The 23,232-nt window shown below is 37.0% G+C and overlaps 1 protein-coding gene across 1 annotated transcript in view; it reads left to right on the top strand.

Annotated features, from left to right (window-relative positions):
* Nucleotides 1–16,946, top strand: part of Myc — a 31,856-nt gene extending 14,910 nt beyond the window's left edge. The window contains exon 3 of the mRNA XM_070311322.1: nucleotides 14,171–16,946. Coding sequence (XP_070167423.1) covers nucleotides 14,171–14,847 — 677 coding nt within the window. The 3' untranslated portion in view covers nucleotides 14,848–16,946. The remainder of the gene's footprint in view (nucleotides 1–14,170) is intronic.
* Nucleotides 16,947–23,232: the final 6,286 nt, after the last annotated feature.

The following is a 23,232-nucleotide window of genomic DNA, read 5'->3' as shown; positions in this document are numbered from 1 at the left end:
TAAAAAAGTTAAACATTTGTTTTATGCATAAAATTATTACTCTTATTACTTTATAATTATTACACATCTTAAAAATATTTACTTAATTACTTTTTTAAAGACATTACGTTAGACAAATGTCGCGAACATGAAATTAACGGCAATGCAACGTTATTCGTGCGATTACGTCTGTAACTAAATATCCGTGATGTCCGCGGAATCGGGACATACTTTTCGTAAATCATGGGAGAGTATTCCGCGGGCGTAATTGCCACCAGCATTGGAATCCACTGTTGCGACGTCGGCGTCATCGCTAGGCAGAAAAACCTAACCTAACCTGTGTGTCACCTGAGAATATGTTGCACCACATGGCGACATCGTCTATCGCATATATATATATATATATACCATATATGTATGCGCGCCTATATATTCATACGTACATTGCGAGGAGCGTGTGCAGCCCGCAGCGCGGCACACGCGCGTGCGGAAGAGTCGCGGGTGCACACACGCGCACGTGGAATGCACACACGCGCACGTGCTCGCTCATGACCCAGACACGTACGTGCGTCGGCTCGTAAGATGATTACGTACCGCCGGCCGGGCTCGCCTCTCGCTCGCAGCGATACTTGGTCGGTTACGTAGCGTGATCGTCTCTCTTATCTCTTGTCTTACGTAGGCGTAGCAAGATTGTCGCGTTACTTTTGGCGGGAAATGAACAAGGCTTGAAATATATGTATATAGTGATATTGGAATGCGTTCGTATACACGGAGTCCGTCCTTTCATCGACCATAGATCAAAAATAGATCTGTTTATTAATTATACATCCGTGTTACACGTAGCTCAGCATTTTCTATATTCTTCTTTTTTATTTGTTCTCTCTACCTTTAAATCGTCGTGAGCATTAAATATAGATAATATATAAACAAGACAAAAAAACACACATAAAATATAATATATTACTATTTTGAAACTTCTCACATGTAAAGTAGAGATCAGAATGAATAATAATGCCAATGTCGGATGACGCAATCTTGCAACATTGTCGCGAGTGGCTCAAGTAGCGATCATTACGAAGATGTCGAGAAGTGTATGCGAAGCGCCAAATGCGTTTTATAAACAGCAAGACAGTAGGACATATTCGAACTGCGGGTTCCTTCAAAGTGCCGCGCTTCCTCTCGGCTCTCGGCTGTTTAATGAGCCCACACACACACACGCGCGCGCGCATCATATAGCCCAATAAGTCTGACCAAGACGACGATGGCGATGGCGTGTGACCGGACACGTCGTAGATCCGACCTTGGCGTTGCCCGATCGTAATTGGTAATTGGCGGAATTCACCGACGCGCAAGTCGCCGGTTACGATCAACTGGCCAGAGGTCAGTGAAACGCTCAGGTGATTGATCGGTCGGGTGAAAAATTACACTTTTCTACACACTCCTTCATCCATACAGCACAGAACATTGCAGCAACATTGCAACAATATTGCAACATTGTAGCAATATTGCGGCAATGTTGCAACGTTGCTGCAATATTGCTGCAATGTTCTGTGCTTTATGGGCACCGATAATTTTTATGTCTTTCTCTTTATTGGCCGCATGTAAAAAGCTTGCATTCGACGTTATCAGAGCGAAATTTGTGGCCGCATTTAGCACGAAATATGCGGACATTTATGTATATCAATTTACGAATAGGTAATCGCACTCGTAAATTACTCTCGACACATGCGGCTTCGCCGAGATCATTCTTATCATACACAATCGTTTTTTTCGTGTCCCACTGAACCGAGCGAGATGACTTCGCGGAACTCTTCGATTCGACCCTCCGATCTCTTATCGGAATCCGATTGGCGCGAAATGGTAAGATATGTATTTGCACGCAAATAATTGATTCTCGATTTTTACGTAATTCCTGATTACGACTAAGTGGCCTTGCCTGTTTCTTCTTTTTTGCGTGACTGAAGCACTGCCATTTTTTCATATCTTCGCGGACCTCTGTACTGGGTGATCTTCTCGTCTCTCATTCATCCGGCAGAAGGACACGTTGATTATTTTTTTTCCCTTTCTGTCGGATTATTTTCTTATGGATAAAATATGAAGCGATTAATATCCAGCACAGATAAATTGAATGGTTTTATTCCGTTTTTATCCGCTTTTTTTTCTATTTTAATCCCTAATTCTACCATATCATATGTTTGAGCGTTCTCCGTGTTGTACACGTACGGATTAACGGGTTCATGATCTGTATTTTTCGAAGCAAGTACCACATACGGCCTTCGATCTCATCTTCGCACGGTCATCCGTCTCTTGTGTGCGTAAGATATATTAAATCGTTAGTATATCTACGCAGTCTCCGTATGGTATATCATCAAATACCTTGATGTTTTTTTTTTCTAATACATAAAAAATATAATGAGCATTTTTATTTGAAAATTTGCCGTACATTAAATAAGCCACGAAAAGAAGTTCTTAAATGTGCGAAAATATGAGAAAGCTTCAAACAAACCAGATCGTTCTGAGACATGCGAATATTAAATTGAATTAACAAATTATATTATATATGATAGTTTAACTCATTTTGTTTCATTATAATTATCCATCACAAATTAATGCGATGCTATATTAGCTTCATTCGATATTTGTTCGATGTATGCGCGATATTTATAGATTAGCATTTATCACGATACATATAACGTTGCATTGAACGATGTGTTTCTTCGCGCCGAGTAGTTCCTTCCAGCGCCAAGTTACTTTCGCATAGCCGGGGAGAGAGAGATCGACGGAGTCTGCGCTCTCGATCGCGCGGGAACTCGAAGGTCGCGCGGTGCCAAGTGACGTCAACCGATAGCCGGCCGGCCGGTCCGCCGGCCGGTCCGCCGGTTTGCCGATCGCCGCTTGCGGTCAGGCGTGGGACCCCGCCGCGGTGGTTTAAATGGTCGCCGGAATGCGGTTAAGCCTTTTTGCCATTCGCGCCGTAGTCGCTCACCGGTACGGCAAAGGGGAATATTCAATGCCGTATCGAAGGGGCGCGTAGCCCCCCTGGTATTTATCTTTTAGCCGCCTCTTTTAGATCTCTCTGACGAGAGTAAATCTATTTTTGTTCAATGAATATGTGATTTTTACAACGTAATCGTAATCGTAATTTATTTATAAATATGGCATTGCGTCGATCATGAAAAGTAATAATTTGAGAGATACGGAGCGCAAAGTCTAAAGATGCTTATTAGAATCTAATTTATTTGTATTTGTATTTTTTATTCTCTCTCTCTCTCTCTCTCTCTTCCTCGTGTTTTGTTTTTTCTTTCTTTTTTAAAGAGAACATACGAACATTATAAAGTTGGAGATATTCCAAGTAGATGCGAAATTAATTGTGTGTCTGCGCGCGCGCGTGTGTATGTGTGTGTGTGTGTGTGTGTGTGTAAAATTGAAGATTAGCGATCGTGAAACTTGCTCGGAAAAGCGAATCTATCTCGTCGTCACATTGAATCAAATTGTGAGATAGATCCGACGTGTACCAGGATGATTCATCGCTGAGAACTGAATTCTGGGCGCATATTAAAGGCAAGCGTGTTTCATTTTTAATCGGGCAATTGTCTGTAATAGCTTCCCGCATAGAGGCGGCGATTCACAATATGCATTACATGTGATATTTCTCTTCATGATTCCTTGTATCGTGTGGCGACTATTTCTCGCAATCATTTAAAATATATTTATCAAATATGCAGATATAGTGTCTTTATAATATATATACATATTATTATTTATGCCATCCACTAGAGAGACGTCAAATAATGGAACATTCGTCAGATGATACGATTAATCAAACGTATAATGTGGAGATATTTTAAACATAATGATTTTCATTATAAATACATAACTTATGAATTATGAAGTATTTGGGGAGGTATGTGCAAATTTTTGTAACTTGAAGCTTATATAACGATTAACGAGAACTTGGGATTGTGACTGTAATGATTTATAAGGAAAACATTTTTCTGCGAATTTTCCTCTTACATAAACTGACATACAGCTTGTAAAAGCTGCAAATCGTACATGTATGAGTCGTCGGCGCCAAGCGCTTAGCGCCGCTGATTACACGAGGCCTTGCGAACGCAACGATATATTTAGCCAATAGCGATAACGACCAAGCTAGAACAAGCACAGGCCTATAATATATATAGTAGGGGCCAGGAAATTCTCGACTTAAGCGAAGAGGGAAGATCATGAAATTCCACGAACTCGGTCCGACCGCTCGATCTCATGTCTCGTAAGATTAATCACCAGGTGAGGATCAGGATGGCTAAGCGACAAGCAAAAAACGAGTGCACTTTGTTCGGCGTATCAAGATCGCATCTCAGAATCGTGTGATTAACGTCGGCTGGCGGATCGGTTTTCAGCCGGACTTCCCGCCATTTCTAACAAGCATTTACCTCTAGGTTGTTTTTAGGGATAATTATTATGAGCGATTACGTTTCTGATTATTTCCACTTAAAAATTATCCCAAAATTTTGCCTTTTTAAAAATAATCTAGATATTATTGCGAGAAATAAAAATATTAAAAAGGATAAAGGGGCAGGGGGAGGAAGAAAAAATGTTGAGATTATATTTCGTCTATAATAAATATAAATAAATAATTATTAGAATCTATTGGAAGAATTTAGAGTTTATAGGTACTTTTATACGCATCGTCGGGTAATATCTCGCGCACGCAACTTAGCTCATGCGTCATTTCTCGCACGATTTGGCATCGTCCGGTGGACGTATTTCAAGGAAGACGCTGACTCGTCTTACGTCTGATGCCGCCTTTCGTGGTATTCGCACACGCGCAACCCGGCCCAGGTTCCTTTCCCATCGATAGTATAGGGCGCGCCGCGTCGCGTCCCGTTTCCTCATGCAAATTTCTGCCGCTTAGAAGCTTCCAGGAAAGTCCATGCGTTGGAACGCGTTACTCGCGCATGCGCCGCATCTGAATCGGGATATGCGCGCGCCTCCGCGAATTCAGGCGGCACACATCGGTCACGTGCGTGCCGCTATGCTCGCGTCTGAAAGTCAATTTCGATTTCGGAGAAGCAGGTGAAATGCGCGTAGCTTTTTCACTTATCGTTATAATGGGGAAAAAAAAAAAAAAAAAAAAAAATCGTTTTGCGTAATAACTTACGATTTTTAAATTTTTAATTTAAATGAATAATTTTATATCATTGATAAACATTATAATGATTAATATTTTCATACATATTATTTAATTCTTCAAATGTTTGCTATTATTTTATTTTAAATATAACATTTAGAATGCGCATACATAATTGGCAGCGGCGCTCACAAAGTCAATGATTGGTTGAAACAAAAAAAAAATCAGATGTTAATAGAGGCGGAATAATTACACGGTACTGAATTTACCCTGACTAACGTTGCGTTGCGAAAGCCATCGTACGAAAGTAAGGAAAATGTCAAGCGGTCCATTATTAAAATACGTATATAATACGAGGTTGACGTGGGTTGTATTCTAATATCATTGAGAAGTTTGTACGTAACGCGCCTTCTGGATATTGCAAAACAATTTCGCTTTGCGCTATCGCCCGCACGCAGACGGGTTTAGCATCTTGCGAAGATATTAATTAACATTCTAAGCACTCGGTTAATTATCTAAGTACAAATCGAAATTGACTATCCTCTCGCGTCTTCTCTGTCTTTCAATTTTTCCATATTATTATAGTTATTATCTTTTTTTAAACATTCTTTGATAAATAATATTTTATAATAACACACACACACACATACAATATATTTTTTTAATTAATATTTTATTGATAGAGAAAGAGAATTTTTTCATTTTTTTTCTTGCAGTTTTCTTAATAATTTTTACGGTCTTTTTTTCCAAAATTTAAATGGTTATTTCCTTTTATATTTCTGCTTTTTTATAAAAACTTATAAAATATAACAAAATGCATTTCTTTCTCATACTTTTACAATCTCCTACTTTCTCTTCCTTTTCTCTTTTTTCCCCTCCCACTATATTCGCCTTTCCCTCGGGAGCAAGTGGGTGGCTATTTTTGTGCTGGGGATTGTATAAAAGCGCATCTCCGTAAGATGACGCAATTCATTCATTCATTAACTGTGACCGCGTGGGAGAGACTGCAGATAAGTACCGTAGTAAGAACGTCGTCTGAAGAGAATCGCACTTGGAACTTTCTAACGGGAAGAGGTTTTCCTGAATAATAAAACAGAAAGAGAGAGAGAGAGAGGGGGGGGGGGAAGAGAGAGTATACTATACTCTTGTAAAAATTCTTTATTTAAAGGTCAGCTAAACGTTATTAATATACGAAATTGTTATGTGTATATACGATGTTGTTAATTAATATTTTATTTTAAAAAATTTAATATTGAATCGCCAAGATTTTTTTTTTTTTGCCGTTGCCAATTTTCCTGTAATTTTAAATAATTGAAGAAATCGTTAAACTTTATTTTCGTTATACAAGAGAACATTATATACGCCTATGAGTTAAATTTAAAGCCGCGATACAAGCTATAATAACCTGCTTTGCATTGCTTAAAGTAATATTCCTATCAAGCACAGGCATCATTATAATTTTAAATTCTTCGCATAAGTTATTTAAATGTTATTCCAAAGACTTAGATAACAACATAATTATCATTTTTAGTCGAACCACAGATTTATCAGTTATTCCCGCATAGGAACGGCGTTTCAGTTCGCATACTCGTTTCCGGTCGGCATGCAAACGAGAGAGAGAGAGAGAGAGAGAGAGAGAGAGAGAAGATTGGTCTGGTCGATCAACCAGAACTTCTTGCACCGGCAATTAAGAGGCCAAGTCGAATGCTTGAAATATCAAACTGGCAAAATCTGATTTGGGAATGAGTTGGTCCAGTATCGTCAATGGCGATTTGATCTTTTTTCTTTCTTTCTTTCTTTTTTTTTTTTAAAGAAGAGTTCGACTTTCTCCCTTTTTTTCTAATCTTAACAATAATTTTGATAAAAAGAGAAAAAATCTACGACGATGAATTTATTCTTAACTATTTATAATTAATTCACCTTTAATTTATTATAATTTAAATAACGAAAAGAAATTATATATTTTAACTATAAAAATCACAGTAATTCGGATAAAATTCTTTTGTATATTTTGTACACTGTCCTTCGAGAATAGAAAGAAATATCACGGAGAAAATTTGAATAATTTTAAATACACACACGCAAGTTTTAAGTACTTTACTATATTTTTTTTAATATTAAAATTGAATAGAGATAAATCTTTGAACCAACTTATTATTATTATTATTATCGATCAATTAATTATTCTCTCGGTGGCAATGCATGTATTTTAATCTCGGGATCGCTTTGTCCCTCATTGAAAGTCTTTCCCTTTCTCTCGATCGACTCGCCGTTCTCTTGTTCTTATTGCATTTCTCATTCAAGGCGGTACGCCACACACACACAGTCGCTTACCTACTCTCAAAACGATAGGTGGAAAGGTATGGAGAAGGGATACCAAGAGAGAGGAGAGATTGTGAGGCAGATAAGGAGAAAGACAGACAAGTAGACACGATGAGTGAGACAGCAGCGAACAGACTGACATTTTCCGTGAATGATTTGCGAGATGCATTTCTTCGTCTTCTTCTTACGCCGTCTGTATTGTTTGGAAATAGCGAGGGATTGCTCGATCACTTATCGGCAAATCATTGGTCACGATTATTGTCTCGATATATTTCGCAAATTTGTGGAAAAAAAACCTTCTCGTCATTTTTTATCATTTTACGGATACAGCGATTACATATCGATTGTATTGCGAATTTAGAATCACAAGAATCTAATTCTTCACAATCTGATTTTTCTCGCGCTGTGACACTCGTAGTTTCACTCGTAAAAGGCATGTGCTTGCTTAACAAGAATGACTCATTCGATCGCGATTTCTCGCGGGCAGACGAGAAAGAATCATTCGGTGATCGTTGCTAAATGCATCATTGATTTGCGGCCGGTTATACCGACGCGTGGGAGTATTCTGATTGCGTCTGGTCATCGGAGAACGGACGTCGACTATATACGCTAGTATTTCTCCTTCCTTCTTCTTCTTCTTCTCTAGATACTACCATTCGCATATCTATCTGCCGTAAGATGTTTACCCCTACCATTCTATACAATCCCCCTTTACGACTATATTTGCATGCGAGCAGCGAACATAATACGAGCGGCGAGACCTCCTAGGTAATCGCGTGGTCGTGTTCGAAACACGATGGGTGGAAACGTGCATTTGATTTGATTTATAAATATACCTAGATATATTTAAGAAAATATATTTTAAAATAATATTTTGTTTAATCGAAACAATTTCTTTAAACGTGATTATTTGCAATAATCTGAAGTATGCTCATCATTAATCGCGAAAGTGAATTGAAAGTTTTACATACATATTATCAAAAAGGATAAGTTATTTTAAAAATTAATTTTTAAAGGAATGCCACGTGTAAAATGCATGCGAATGATGACCGAATTCTTAGTTTAATATTTTTTGTATCGGGCAACAAAAGATATTGATGTTAGTGAAAATTTGATTTCCCTTAACATAATTGTATACGGTAAAACAATATGAGAGAAAGAAACAGTCGTGTAATTTATACAATATAAAATATTTTATTTGCGTATTCATTATTATTTCGGCGTCGGCGTATTTGAAGTTTCAATTCTTTCGCGCGATGATCTTCACTTTCGTAACTGGATTGAATTGCTCGATGCTTACACATCACGAGGCTCGAGCATGAAGAGATTTATGGCTTCGCCTTATATACGGGTGACTAGGAAGAGAAACGTGCCGTCACATTCGCATATGTGGCTCGAGGAAAGGGGGATCGTTATTTGAGATTACTTTAAAATATAAACAGCTTCCCAATATGCGTGTGGTTTTTTTTCTTCAATTCCAGTAACTTGATCGCGAATTTGAGAAAAATTTGGAAAATCATTCTTACGGTGCGCGGAAAATCGGGGAATAATTAGAAATTTTTAATAAATCTAATTTTTATTAAATTTATAACTGATGTAAAGAAATGTCACTCAAGACGATCCTGGATATTGTTAGAGAATTCGATGATATGATATGAAAGTATGAATTCTACGAACCGTGAATAAGAATGAGACTTCACTCAGGTCGTCAAAAGCAGATCATTGTTAGAGGAATATCTCTTTTGGGCCTCGCCTAGATTTTTAAATATTGTATGTGGCGCGGGAGAAAGTGATAATCACTGAATGACGGCGGCTCTATGGAAGTATGTTAAAGCCGCTTGAAGGAAGTTCGCACAGGTCACGGAGATAAGAACATCGCATACATCTCGGTGTAATCGGACGTTGTTATCGACGCACGGGTCGTCGGGTATCAAGAAACTTACTTATGATTATCGCATGAAACACGAAACTCGAACATCATCGGCGTATTCAAGAGTTATATCGACGTGGCAGATATCGCGCGATACTCCGGCAACACTTAATTGTACACATACGTGTTATTCTGTCTGATTAGATTTTTTTTTTCTTCTTATCAAAGTATATCTATGTGTTTGCTCTCTCGTTTGAACTTTTCTATTCTTAACTAAATAATCAGTTCTCAATAAAGATGTAAATTGGGTTGAGTACGATTCTATGGAAACTGAGAAAATACACATTCCTTTCAAGTGTAATCTTATTTCTTTATTTTAAGTCTTAAGTCTTTATAAATATATTCATAATACTTTTCTTTTTAAATTTATTGTTAGTAAGTAAATGTTTTTTAATACAAAGATAATATGTATCTCTCTTTTTAAATATATAAAAGTATAAAAAGATAAAAAAAAGTTTCGCGAATAATTCACTCAGCTATCTCAAATTCTAAAGATTAATTCTAACTTTTTCATTAAATTTTCTTTTTATCGATTCACTTTCAGAAAATTCTTGTTGCTTTATTATTATAATTATGATTATCATATCAAATAATCCACATGTAAAGCATCTCGTTTCCAATAATCTGACAAGATCCTAAAATCACGCATCTGTCCATCTGCGCTTGGCGCACGCGCGCCACTTTTGTGCCAAAGAAAGAGACTTATGAAAGAGGGAGAAAGAAAATGGAGAGAGGAGGAATGGCCATCTGGAAAAGCGCGGGAGTACTTTCACCCCAGACATCCACGCCCAAACTCTCCCCTAGGCAGAGACGTCGCGCTCAATACGACGACGCGGAGAGGAATCCTTCTCCTTCCTCCTCGTCGCGTTTCTCCCCCTCCCTCCCACGCTTTCCCTTTATCGACGTCGCGTCGCCTATCTCAATGGGGGAGAGAGAAGAGACGATCGATTCGCGTCGACGTACTATGTACTATGGCCTGCTTACGCGAGAGGAGAGCACTGACCCCCAAGGTCGTTCTTACGCGGCTGCACGTGCTGCCGCGAATTGACGTTTCCCTCCCTCCCTCCTCTCGCCGGTCTCTCGCGCGGAGTACTCGCTCCGTCGCGTCGGTTCCCTCCCTCTCCCCCAACCTAGCAACGAGGCCGCGCTGCATCGGCGACAAGACGCCGTCGACCACTTTTGCGGCCTCCTCGTTCGACGATAACGTGTGTGTGATATTACACACGAGATACCAAGATTATTCGTAAAATTTCGTTATACGCGTGTCCGGAGGATGTCAGTGGTCTCTGTGAGCGCGAAATGGAGAGACTTTAAGCGAAGTCAAATGGACTCTCTTGATAAAATGTGATGGTAATTTTTTATGTAACATCATACTGCTATATACGTGCTGTTTATACATATAAAAATAAGACCTACGCAATCGACATGAAACGATATGCGTCGTTTGCAACTTGTGGAAGGAATTATCGACTATGATATAGTACTGACATGCTAATTAACCATCGTTCCCGAGATAGCGTACCTTGCTTCAAAGATCGCCGGGAGGAAGCCGGATCAATTTCGCGGCGAGCTAACGTTCGCTCCTGCTCTCGGTTATTCGTCGCGCATCCTCGTAAGACTCAATTAGTACTTTAACGTTTATCGCGAGGCGGAGTCGGGACACATGCGATTATCGGTTAATGAATTAGCCGCATAACGAGTGATGTTAGATCGCCGTCGTTCCTTATGTCAGTAGAATGAATGAGTGGCGCTCGCTTTGTATTATAATCGTGGGTCTGCGCGCGATATCGCATGTATATACGATGCACGCTTATACGCGAACGCACGGTGGTACATACATCGCGAATTCCGCTACGCTGTAACGATTATTAGCATATATTCTAACATTCAGTTGTGCGCGGGCAACATCGGCTACTTCCGCGTTCCCGACTCGCGTGAGTTCCTGCTCGCCGTGCACACGTGTACGCGTACAGATGCGCATGCGTTCTTGCGCGTATGCGTAATTAAATGTATCGTGGAAAGATGAGTATCGCGAAATGTCGTGAAAAATTTCAGGCATTTCCTCCGAGACACCGACGTCAACAACCGTGGATATCGTTTTGTATCTGATTGTGATTAATACAATTGAGAAAGATGGAATACGTATTAGGTCATAATCCTTTTCCGGAGAGAAGATCTGAAAAAGTTCTTAGCGAGAGATTTTTAATTTATTAATTGTCAAACATATATTTCTATAATTATATTTAATAAAGAATAAAAAATATACTTTGAGCGCTTAAAATATTTAAGGGATTCTATCGCAGAGATATCATAGAGGCGCCGGAACAGAGGCACGTGCGAAAGACAGATACAAAGAGAGAGAGAGAGAGAGAGAGAGAGAGAGAGAGAGAGAGAGAGAGAGAGAATGAACCAAAGTCTCTCTTACCAATTTAGTTGGTGCGCCGTTATTTTTAGATGTTTCGCGCCTTTTCCACCGCGACGAGCGACGACGTCCTGGCGATGCGCCAACTTCGGCGCAAGATTCATATGCCCGAATGCACCGAACACGTGGAAGCGCACTGACGCGAAATTTCTTTCGTGCACGTGCATAGGTGCCTGACGCGCGCGCGAGCTTGACAGACGTCTTCTCGTTTTCTTCCTCGTTCCTTGGGAGTGTCTCTTTCCGCTTGTCCCCGTTTGCGAGCTCAGACTGAAATGTTACGGCATCTATGGAGCAGCGCCAGAAAGGGCATGCACGTCGCGAGATGAGAGTTCTAAGTGAGCCACTTTAATTGAGTTCTTTTTCGAATGGTACATTAATTATTTAACGCAGATTCCTATGATACTTACGATTAGTGTTTACGCGAGTCCAATCTCTTCTAGTATACGCTTTAACAAACTTATTTACTTTAATTCTCTCTGTTAAAATAATTGCCGATAGTTTTTTTTTTTTTTTTTTACACTTAATATAATAAATATTTTCATAAGAAATTAAAGTAATATCTATAGAAAATTTTGTCTTTTATCTCAATCCTTTGGCCATTACCTCGTGAAACGTGAGACACGCGGAAATACGCGACGGACACATAAAATTACTAATGGTAGAGGTTTTCGATGAATTTATTAACTAGCGAAAATATATAATATAATAAAATACATGCCAACAAAATTTTGTTTCCTTTATAAATTTTTAATTAAAATCTTATGAGATACGCTCGCGAAATCAACCGAGCCCATCCGCTTTTACGAGCTGCTGAAGAAGTAGAACGAAGGAATGCTTGACGCGGCAATCACGACTCGGGAAACAGAAATCTTGAGATATAATATCCTATATAACAGCCTATTGCGTTTTATTACGTATGAATCACTTTAAAAGACGAATGAAAATTGACTCAATAAAGATAAGATAAACTGCGCGACGGATGCGAAACGATCCTTGAAATGGAATTATATTACGACAATTGAGAAAACACGGACGGTTTAGGGCTGGATATCGTGAGAGAGAGAGAGACCGTTCTCTCTACGCATGAGAATGTGACAATGTTGAATCGAATTACGGAAATGAGAGAATTAGCCACTACGTTCGTATGAGAAAAATCTGAACCAACCGGATTTCCACCGATTGTGCCAGGCGCCGCGAATGATATAGTTTGCAGAAACGCCCACGGTTTCGTATGTCATCCTAAAACGCCTCCGTGGCCACATGATCTTCAAAGGATTCGCTGCTATCAAAAGCTCCCACATATTTTTTTTTTTTTTTTTTTTTTTTAATGATCTAATTCATTGCAATTTAAGTATCCGCTCTGATTTTTCATTTGAAAGCAATGCTTGCAATTTTTTTAAGGAAGAGATAATAATGCAATAATACAATTTTCTAATATAATATAATATAATTGATAATAATATATGCAATATATTATAAGTGACACAATACAATATAACATAATATAATATAAAACAATATCACGCAATAATAGAATATAAACGATAATAATAAAATATATAATTTAATTTTATAATATAATATAAATTATTATATATATATATATATATATATATAATATAAATTTGTTTATCTCTTATTTTTTAATTCTTAGGATATTTATTTTATTACACAATTTCTTTGATGATAGTTACAATTTATTCATTACAATTACTCGATTGTTGATAGGAATTTTGAGATAACTTTGTGTGTTTTGATATTAATATTATCGCACATATCCCAATGTACGCATTTGAGTACGGAAAAGAAATTGTCTAATATCAATGATGCGTTTTTATATACTTTTTGAAATAATATTTTCCGATCTTAATCCTGAGCGCAAAGATGTTTTGATCGAAGAGAAGTGATCGCTTTTGGTTTTCAGCTCTACTTGCGATCAATTAGTAATATTTTTGTACATTATAATTCGTGAATACTAACGATCTTTTCGAAAAATGCGAGTAATTCAGAATTATTAATCAGAGCTTTACATTTTGAGTCAACATTCTGTTAGTTGCTCCAACAGTCATTTGATCGAATATCTGATCGCATGAATAGCTTGCACGATTGATAATGCTATATTATGTATTTTCTTCTCTTTAAGTATAAGTTTATGCGCGAAGACTCAATATAATGTCAACGAATTTTATATGCAAAAGATATTCATATATTTCTTGATTTTCTGATTAAAGGAAATATTAATCAAAGTTGATGAATTATATTCAAGGCATTCTTATACATACTACATTACACAAGCGTAAATTTATACTATTTGCGTGATGTTTAATATGATGATCTTTATATTCGTATTAATGATATTTAATAGACGAATCGATCGATTCTGTTGCAGACGAGGAGGAGGAGATCGACGTGGTGTCATATGAGAAGAAAGCGACATACTTAAACTTCGCGCAGAAGCAACACGATGCAAATCAACTGGCCTTGAACTTCCCGGAGAAACAACACAATCCAAATCAGCTGGCCTTGAACTCCGCAGAGAAGCGACACAATGCAAATAAGCTGGCCACGAACATAGACAAGACAACCGTGCGCCGACCCCGCGGTAGACCACCAGGCCCGAATTCTGCAAAACGAAAGAGAAACGCACAAATCAGCTGCAATGAGGCATCCGGCCCCCCTCCGAAGCAAGCCCGCGTGCAAACCTATCAACGGGGACAGAAACGGCAAAAATGTGCGAGGCAATGGCGAACTCAGGCCTTTGAGGACGATGACGAGGAAGACAAGAGGAATCTGCATAACAACATGGAGCGACAACGGCGAATAAGCATGAAGAACTTCTTCGATGTGTTGAAGCAGCATGTGCCAGCGATCGCAAATAAAGAGAGAGTTGCCAAAGTGACTATTTTGAGGCAGGCCAAGGCGTATATCAACACGCTAGAAGCTGAGGACATTGTCAGCCTGCCGGAGAGAAAAAAGTTGGAAAGGCAACAGCAGATACTCAGAAAGAAGCTCGAGGAGCTCCAGCGGGCACAAAGCAGGTTGCTTCGTTTGCAGCGGCGATACTGAAGGAGGAAAATCCGTGAGCAGTCTCGTGGCGGGAACAGCATCGATTTCGCACGACACAAACGATATCGACGTGCGAATCTAATGCGATATAAAATCCGGCCATAACAGTTGTGGATAGAGACGTAATGCACGCCAAAGACCTTAAAACTGTGTGAGGCTGTGAAACGGAAACACGATATTACTATTTAGGGGAGTGCAAGTGATGACAGAGTGAATGCGCGTATTCTGAGATAAAATTCGAAGAAATAAACGAGAGAGAGATATAGGAAAGAGTGTTATTGTATAACTTTTTTTATATGTCTATTCTTAATGTGCGGATTTTATACAGCTGTTTCGTTACAACGACGAGACAGCATCGCTGACGACCAAGTGCGCGTAAAGGTAACGGGACTGTCGATATGACGTTTTTACGGGCACGAAAATGATCAGCCATTGTTGAGATAACGATTGACGTGATAAATTATGCGAAAGTCGAAAACTCTTTCGATCCGTTCAATGATAATTCTCGCTTGATACCACTTTGATCGGCTTGATCGAAGATATTCTCTGGTATCTTGTCTTTAATATCGCGTTTCTTTACCGATTCGCTTCAATCTTTACGCAAAATGTCCGACCTGCTGCACCTCAGCTAGTCATTGGATGCGGACGCATTTTAATTTCCATCGTGTAGATAAAGCGAATCGGTTGAACGGACGGAGGAGGCCTTATCACGATATTGCTCAACAACCTGATTACCGGTTCCCAACCGGTTTGCCGGTCTTGGGGTGTCTTTGTACCCGTTCTAACAACTTTGTATAGACATACGCATATGCGTATATTTATGTATGTATGTACAAAATAGAAAGAAAGAAAAGTAAAAAAAAGTGAAAAAAACGCGTACTTTGGTCACTAGCAATCGATTCTTTTCCAAAACCTATACCGATAACCAGGAAAAAGAGTTGCTTGAGTTTCTCATATCATCGAAACAAAAAAAGCGAACTGTGCTCGCGCGCGATGAATCGATGAGTATCGTCATTTGAGATCTCAAGTTTAACTTTTGTGCGCGTTATTATAAACGTTAAATTATCCCGGACTGTGTGAATTTGGCAAAATCATTAACATGAAATTGACAATTTGTCAGTAAGAATAAGAGAAAAGGTATTCTTTTCGGTGATGAGTATACGAAGACTCAAAATCCCCAGGACATAAGACAAACTTTTCTCTTCGAGGTTTGGTTCTCAGGTATTCAGCGCATTCAAAGTTCTCTTTTTAATTGCGCTCTACAACATGGATATGATTGGTACCTAGTTTAAGGGCACGAATTAACTGATATAGTATCTCCCTTCCTTCCTCCCGTATTTCTTCGCGATTTAATTCTTGCGGCAAAAGTCTCTTAGGCGATGACCGTCGCGCGAGCTTGATAAAAACAAGGCTCCCTGCCTCGAGCCTTCTTTAGCAACCTGTACGAAAGGTTAAATAGCTGCTTTCGGCTATGCACGACCTAACTAAGTGGAATAAGTAAATGGGTAGGTAGAAACACGAAGCATGAGATGATGAGTCAGTCAAGAAGATAGATAGATAGATAGAAATAGTTCACAGAGTGTCGACGCATAAATTATGTGTGGCGTCCTCATTATTCGCTTCATATCGTGTCGCTTCAAATTAAATTACATCAATAATCGAGAAAGTAGCTTTTTTTACTTGGGGAGAGACACACACATACGTACTCTGCTCGGTTACATGTGAAGCGACGTATCGAACACATGCCACATATAACTTGATCTATTCTTGCTCCTATTATAATTAGTCTTTTTCGTATTTTCTACATATCTTTTTTTACTTCTCGCATACAGCCATTTGAGTCAGTTGAATCATCCTTTCGATCAGGTTTTTCTTAAAGATTATATTTGTTTGTTTGTTTTTTTTTTCCACTCCTTTTGCACTCGGAGTTTTGTTTTCCTCTCTCGCTGTATTTAAAAAATGAGCTCGACTGTACGGCTAACATCGCGTATTCTATTGGGTGCAATAAAATGAAGCAAATGCTGCCGCGGCAAATCGCTCTTTTTGATATGCTTCATCTTTCGGCCGTCGTCGACCGGCAGAGAAGGGATATGAATATAACGCGGGATTGATAAAATTTTTTTTTTTTTTTTTTTTTTTTTTTCCCCTAATAACACGGACTCGATCCCGCCGAAAAAAAAATTTCATTTTTAATATCACTTCAAGATATCGCGCAAATATTAGCACGTGTCTTCCTTGTTTTTAAATAATTAATTACTTTATTTTGTAGAGCAAGATACATGCATAGAAGTATCGCGAAATATACTAGCATGTAGACATGTTTCACGGTCATAAAATACACTTTCAACATTAATATCGATAAGTTTCTACACATATATACACATATGTACATAGATTTGCATATATTTGGATATATATATATATATATATATATATATATATATATATATGGACGTGAATAAATATTTATATACATATAGATTACAGACATATATTGACACGAGAGAAAGAGGAGAACTACGCTCTAACGGCAAATAATAATTATTAATATTATTACTATTATTATAATTATATTTACCTTCATATCAATGTTATTGGCTTTAGTTTAATGTAGCATCGCGCTGCCGGCATTTCTTAAATCAAGATAATTACAATATATTACACGGTCATAATGATGTTAACTTTTGAGCACGGCTTATAAAAGGAAATAGGATGCTATATATGACAATTATAATACATTTTATGTCATACATAATTACGTATACAAAACATAATACAATTATACGTTAGATATGCATAAATAAAAGCAACAGTATATACGCAAATAATAATACGCATAATTATGTATGACATACGAATAAACGACATGCTATAGAGATCGGCTGAAGATGCGAGCGGAAAAGCGAGTAATATCTTCAGAGATGATTTTTTATATTACTATACATATATGTATATGAATATATACATATATATATATATATATATATATATATATATATATATAAGGGCGCAAAAAAGAAACAATGTGTTCATTACATTTGTAGGTAACAGTATTCGTTTGTATGCATACTTTTTACACGGTTGAAAGATGAAAACTGAACGCGAAGGTGAAAACCTTTCAAGAAACAATACACATACACACGCGCGCACGTGCGCATCACTGACAGTTAAAGACGTAGAAAAGATATATCGCATAAATATATGTGTTCGTATTTCGCCGGCGAATAGCCCAAATTCAGGTTATATATAGTAACAATGACTGAATAAGATGAACGAAAAATGGAACGGCAATGAAATAGAAATATATAATCGCGTCGACGAGAGTAAAGAATAAATTTAAGCGAAAGGATCTGGAAGAATCGCGCGAGTTGACATTTTAATTATACAATAGACATATATGTACGCGCACGTGCAACAACACATACACATGACACGCAGACGGATACAGTTAAACTAAAAATAGAAACTATTATTAATTTAACGACACGGGATATTTTTAATCGCAACCCAAGTTTATATGATATATATTTATAAGTACACGTGTGTACGTGTACATACACATACACATACATACATACATTCATACGCAACATAATAATGCAGTTCGGAACACGGACGACTACGACAATTTTCTGATGGCGGTTCATGGGATCCATGGATCGTGAAGGACACATTAGAAGCTTAGTCAAAGATCGCGGGAGATTCTTAAAGATAATTAACACTGACATTCTTCTCTACACTTTTTATAGACTTTTTTGTATTTCGCATTAATTTTTCGCGAAATCGGTATATCAATGGCATATACATAACGCGCGCGATTAGCTACTACCAGGTAATTTGGGAATGCCATTCAAAAGTTAAAAAAATTGACTATCTTCGTCGTTATATACTGCGCTCGAGTGTTCTCGACATTTATCATATTCCGTATAAGACGTTTTCTTACGTCTCCATATTTTTTTCTACGCTAAATATTGAAATAGATTTATATATGAAATATGTAATTAAAGTCATCGCCAAGAGTCAGGTTACGATATTATACATAACCCGAAAAACTGAGCAAGAATACGCTCGTCATATATTAATTTAGGATGATAGCAGCGGCTTGAATATAATTTATTACTATTTTTACGGTTTCTAATAATTCGTATACATTTTTCTCGTACGCGTACGAGAAATCAACGTGAGAAGTCGGCGCGGATCTCGATAAAAATACTCGAAATATATTAATTCGCAAATTATTTTACATCGAATCACATTATTATACAATATTCTCAATATTATCAATTCGTATAATCTGCATGTTTTTTTTTTTTTTTTTTTAAGATTTAATAACTTCAAGTCACTTATCATGCAGAAATATGTAATAATAATGAGATCGGCGATTCAATGTTCTTATAAATTGCGAGTATAGTGAAATTAATGAAGGAAAGTTTGTTAACATTCTTAATTATCGATCGATTTTTTAATCCTTTCCGACCCGACTTCTCGTGTATTTGATTGAAGAGTGTTCCTTTGCTTTAGACGGACGGTAAATTAAGCGATAGATCATAGGATGAACGAAAGGAAACTCGACAATGTATACCTCGCAGTAAATTTCGTACCGTATGGGAACGAAAAAGCCTCCTCTCGCGTGAACTCTTGCTTTGCCACATTTTTCGTTTGCACGTGTATCCGACCTGTGAGTTCTCTGTATCGTGCCAAATTGAGAGGGAAGAAGAGATGAATATAGTATGAAATATAAAAAAAAGAAGACAGCAGTCGATTGAGGTCTGGCTCTTCAGCCGTATCGTAGATGTATTTAACGTGCGATAGAGATCGGGGTCTCGACATTCGGCCCTAAGAATGCATTTTCCCTATTCCTTTTTTTTTTTTTTTTTTTTTTTTTAAATAAAGATAGAATTTTAGATCTTCTCTCGGCAAGGATCTTTTTCATCAAAAATTGCTCAGAGAATAACCTGATTGACGGATCGCGAGGGTGTTTCATTTCTCTCTCCATCTTTATAGTCTATTCTTTTTCCTTATCTTCCGGTACAAGTTATCTCTTGAAGATTTTTCCCGAGTCATCTTTCATCCCTTTTCAATGTGTTCGAGACGACAACATAGAAATTAAGCCACACTTTGAAACAAGATTTCGCAGGAAAGAAAAGAGATCATATGTTGTTTCCATTTTTATAGACAATGTCATTAAAACATATAGATGAATATTTATGAAATAGTAATTAGCGTGGTTTTGAATTAGCAGGACTAGATATTTATATTTAGAGATTAGATAGTTGTAGATTTTTTTTATAAGACAGCATATACATGCACATGAATAAATATACATTTTTCATGATTGTCGTCTCGAACTTAAGATTTTTGTTTATACGAATATAGGAACGATTAATGCATATAAATTTCGAGCAAATTATATTTCGCTGATGTAGCAAATGACTTAGGAAATATAAGCTGATGACCTCGCAGATCGTCGATTTTTTTTATCGGCTGTAGAGAATCGCGCGAAAGGAAGAAATATGTATATTGTAAGAAGATACTTTCGCGATCAATATAGATATTTACAGTACAAACTCTGCTTCTAGTTTATCTTTTGCGAAGTCTCGAATTTATATCTTCGTCTTCAGATTGTTAAGTTTGTTGTTGCCATGTTGACATTGTACACAAGAAAAATTGGAAACTAATTTTGATAACAGCATTTCGTTTCCACTACGCCGTGAATTGATGCAACTACGCGAGTTGCTTCCGATCGAATTTTTCCAACACCTCGCATCCGTCACGAAGAGTACGCACGTACCTGTTAGATAGAATTAAAAAATTATTAATCATAGTATGGATAGAAGAGAAGACGTAAGAAAAATTAGCGTTTGTAAACGACTTATGTCGATTTAGCTTTAACTTAAGCGGAAGGACGACTGTTGAAGCATACATTATTATTATACGATATATATATATATATATTGTAAACGATAGACGTAAGACACAGGCGAACCTCACTTCTTTCGGCTAGATATAGATTTATTCCGAAAGATTTCGTTGTTACAGAAGCTCAGAAATTTATATTCTTTTTTTGCCTTCGAACCATTTTTTTCTTCGCGGAGCACCGGAGCAAGACACACTGTCTATTCTTCTTATCTATGAAGATATACATGTAATATATACAGGGCATTTTATCTCTCACGTTTCAAGAATATCTTAAGATATCTTTGTGATAGATGTAGATAGAAGTAGTAGAAGTAGAAAAGAAAGAAGTCGATATAGAAAGATTTTATTTCGAAAACATGATAGGAGATTTTATTTTTTTTTTTCATTGTTTAATAATTTTTTTCTACCTTCTTAAAGGTATTTAATTATACAAAATTTCGAGATTTAAAGTTGAAATACCCTGTATATATGTATATATATATATATAGATATATATCGTTCACTCCGTCTAGCTCCAGGCCTATTTTTCGTCATAAGCGGTTCGCATCTAGAAGTTTTGTTAGACTTTATAATCGTCGATTTTCATAAAATAAACATTACAACTTTTGCGGGCGCAAACTTGTTGTCCCAAAACACGACCGAAATTCAACTTCGCTCATTGCAATTTATACATACATAATACCATATGTACCTAACGATCGTTTATACGAGAGAATTTTATATATGTATATGAAAAAAAAATAAATATAGTTTGTTATAAGAAACTATGGGTAATTGTATGGAATCTTGAAATTAAGCGAATAAAAAGGAAGGAGGGAAATTCGAAAATATGAGAGGGAGAGTAAGAGAGTGATACGGAGGGGCTTGACGGAAGTGAGGTAGAGTAAAAATTGATCATAGTGATCAATGGATAGTAGTTCGTGTAACTTAGATTTTTTTATTCAGAATAAGAAAAAATATTTTTTATTTATCCTCTTTATTTTTATACGGCGTCGCTACCGAAAAGATTATTTCTCGTTACAACTGGAACGAGAAATAATATATAACGGCAATCGAAATAAATGTAATTATGCGAGCCAATGAAAGCGTTTCTGGCGCAATGGAGGTGAATAAGAATAAATTGCATCAAATTAATATAATGAAGCTTACGCTAAAAATGCTAGAGAAAATCGGAGCAGACGGACGTTAGTATATAAAAGAAGTATATTCTTTTATATACTTTTATAAACTGGCATACGGGAATTCTTACAGACAGGTTTTGAACTGCGATATACATGTATATATATATACATATATATATATATATATATATATATATATGTGTGTGTGTGTATGTATATGTATATGTATACGTATATATATTATATAGAGATATATAGAATCTCTTATTTTTGCAAGAAAATCAGTTTCAGAAAAGAAGGAAAAATATGACGAGATGATATTCGTTAATCGTTTGTACGTCCGGCGAGGAAGGACACGATGTCGAATACACGGCGTCGTTCATGTCGTACTTTTGTATTTTTTTAGTGCATCGCATGCTTTCTCGTCGCGACGATGTACACGAAACGAGCACTACAGAGACTTAGCTGCTTTAATAGAAGGAGATTGCTTCGTCCGGGCTTCGTTCTCGATGCTCTTAGAAATTGGTGCTTCGCATCTCCAAGCGAGATAAGAGTGTGGCAAAAGTATCCAGCTTTGGGCAAAAGAAATTTTATAATTTTATAGTAATCTTTTTATAAAGTGATTTCTTTTGTGATTTTGTTAGATAATTATAAATTACTCGTAGAGATGAAAATTTGAAGAAAAAGAGTTTAATGTTTCTTTTGTATCTCGGTTTTAAGTTCGACTATTGAATATATATATATATATATATGTGAACATTTTGTCGGAACTGTCGACCCTATATTATTTGCAGATACTGTTTCACGATGATCTGCATTATATGAAAATATCGCGCGAGCACAGAGACGAAGCAACGATGCGCTCCGAGTTCATTGTACCTCGAAAATTGTTAAATTATACACAAATAAAGAAAAAATGATTTTTTTCATCGGCGATAAAGACGAGCCTCTCGATGACTATTTCCTCCGCTTTTCTTATATTTCGAGCTATTGTTATCGGATGAAATCGTCGCTGAGTCGCTCTGCTACACAATTTCAAAGAAATCCATACTTCTACGTACAATTATTCTTATTAATACTGTACAGATCTCCATATACAACCATGATGAGAAAACGGAGTCAAGATATACTTACAAACTATAAGAATATATTATAATAGATAAAATAAAGAAGAAAAAGAGAAATAATATTTATACCAGAAGTTATATAAAATAGCATGAACAACTACTTTAAAAAAGTAATATTTATAACTCTATATTTACTACTTACATATTACACACACACACATACGTAAATACACGCGAAACAAACACACATATACATATATATACACGTACGTTATAAG

The sequence above is a fragment of the Polyergus mexicanus genome, unplaced genomic scaffold, assembly GCF_030449975.1.
Source record: "Polyergus mexicanus isolate NDT 795.1 unplaced genomic scaffold, iyPolMexi1.0 SCAF_19, whole genome shotgun sequence".
In the NCBI taxonomy this organism is placed as follows: Eukaryota; Metazoa; Arthropoda; class Insecta; order Hymenoptera; family Formicidae; genus Polyergus; species Polyergus mexicanus.
This window is presented reverse-complemented; position numbering and strand designations above follow the sequence as displayed.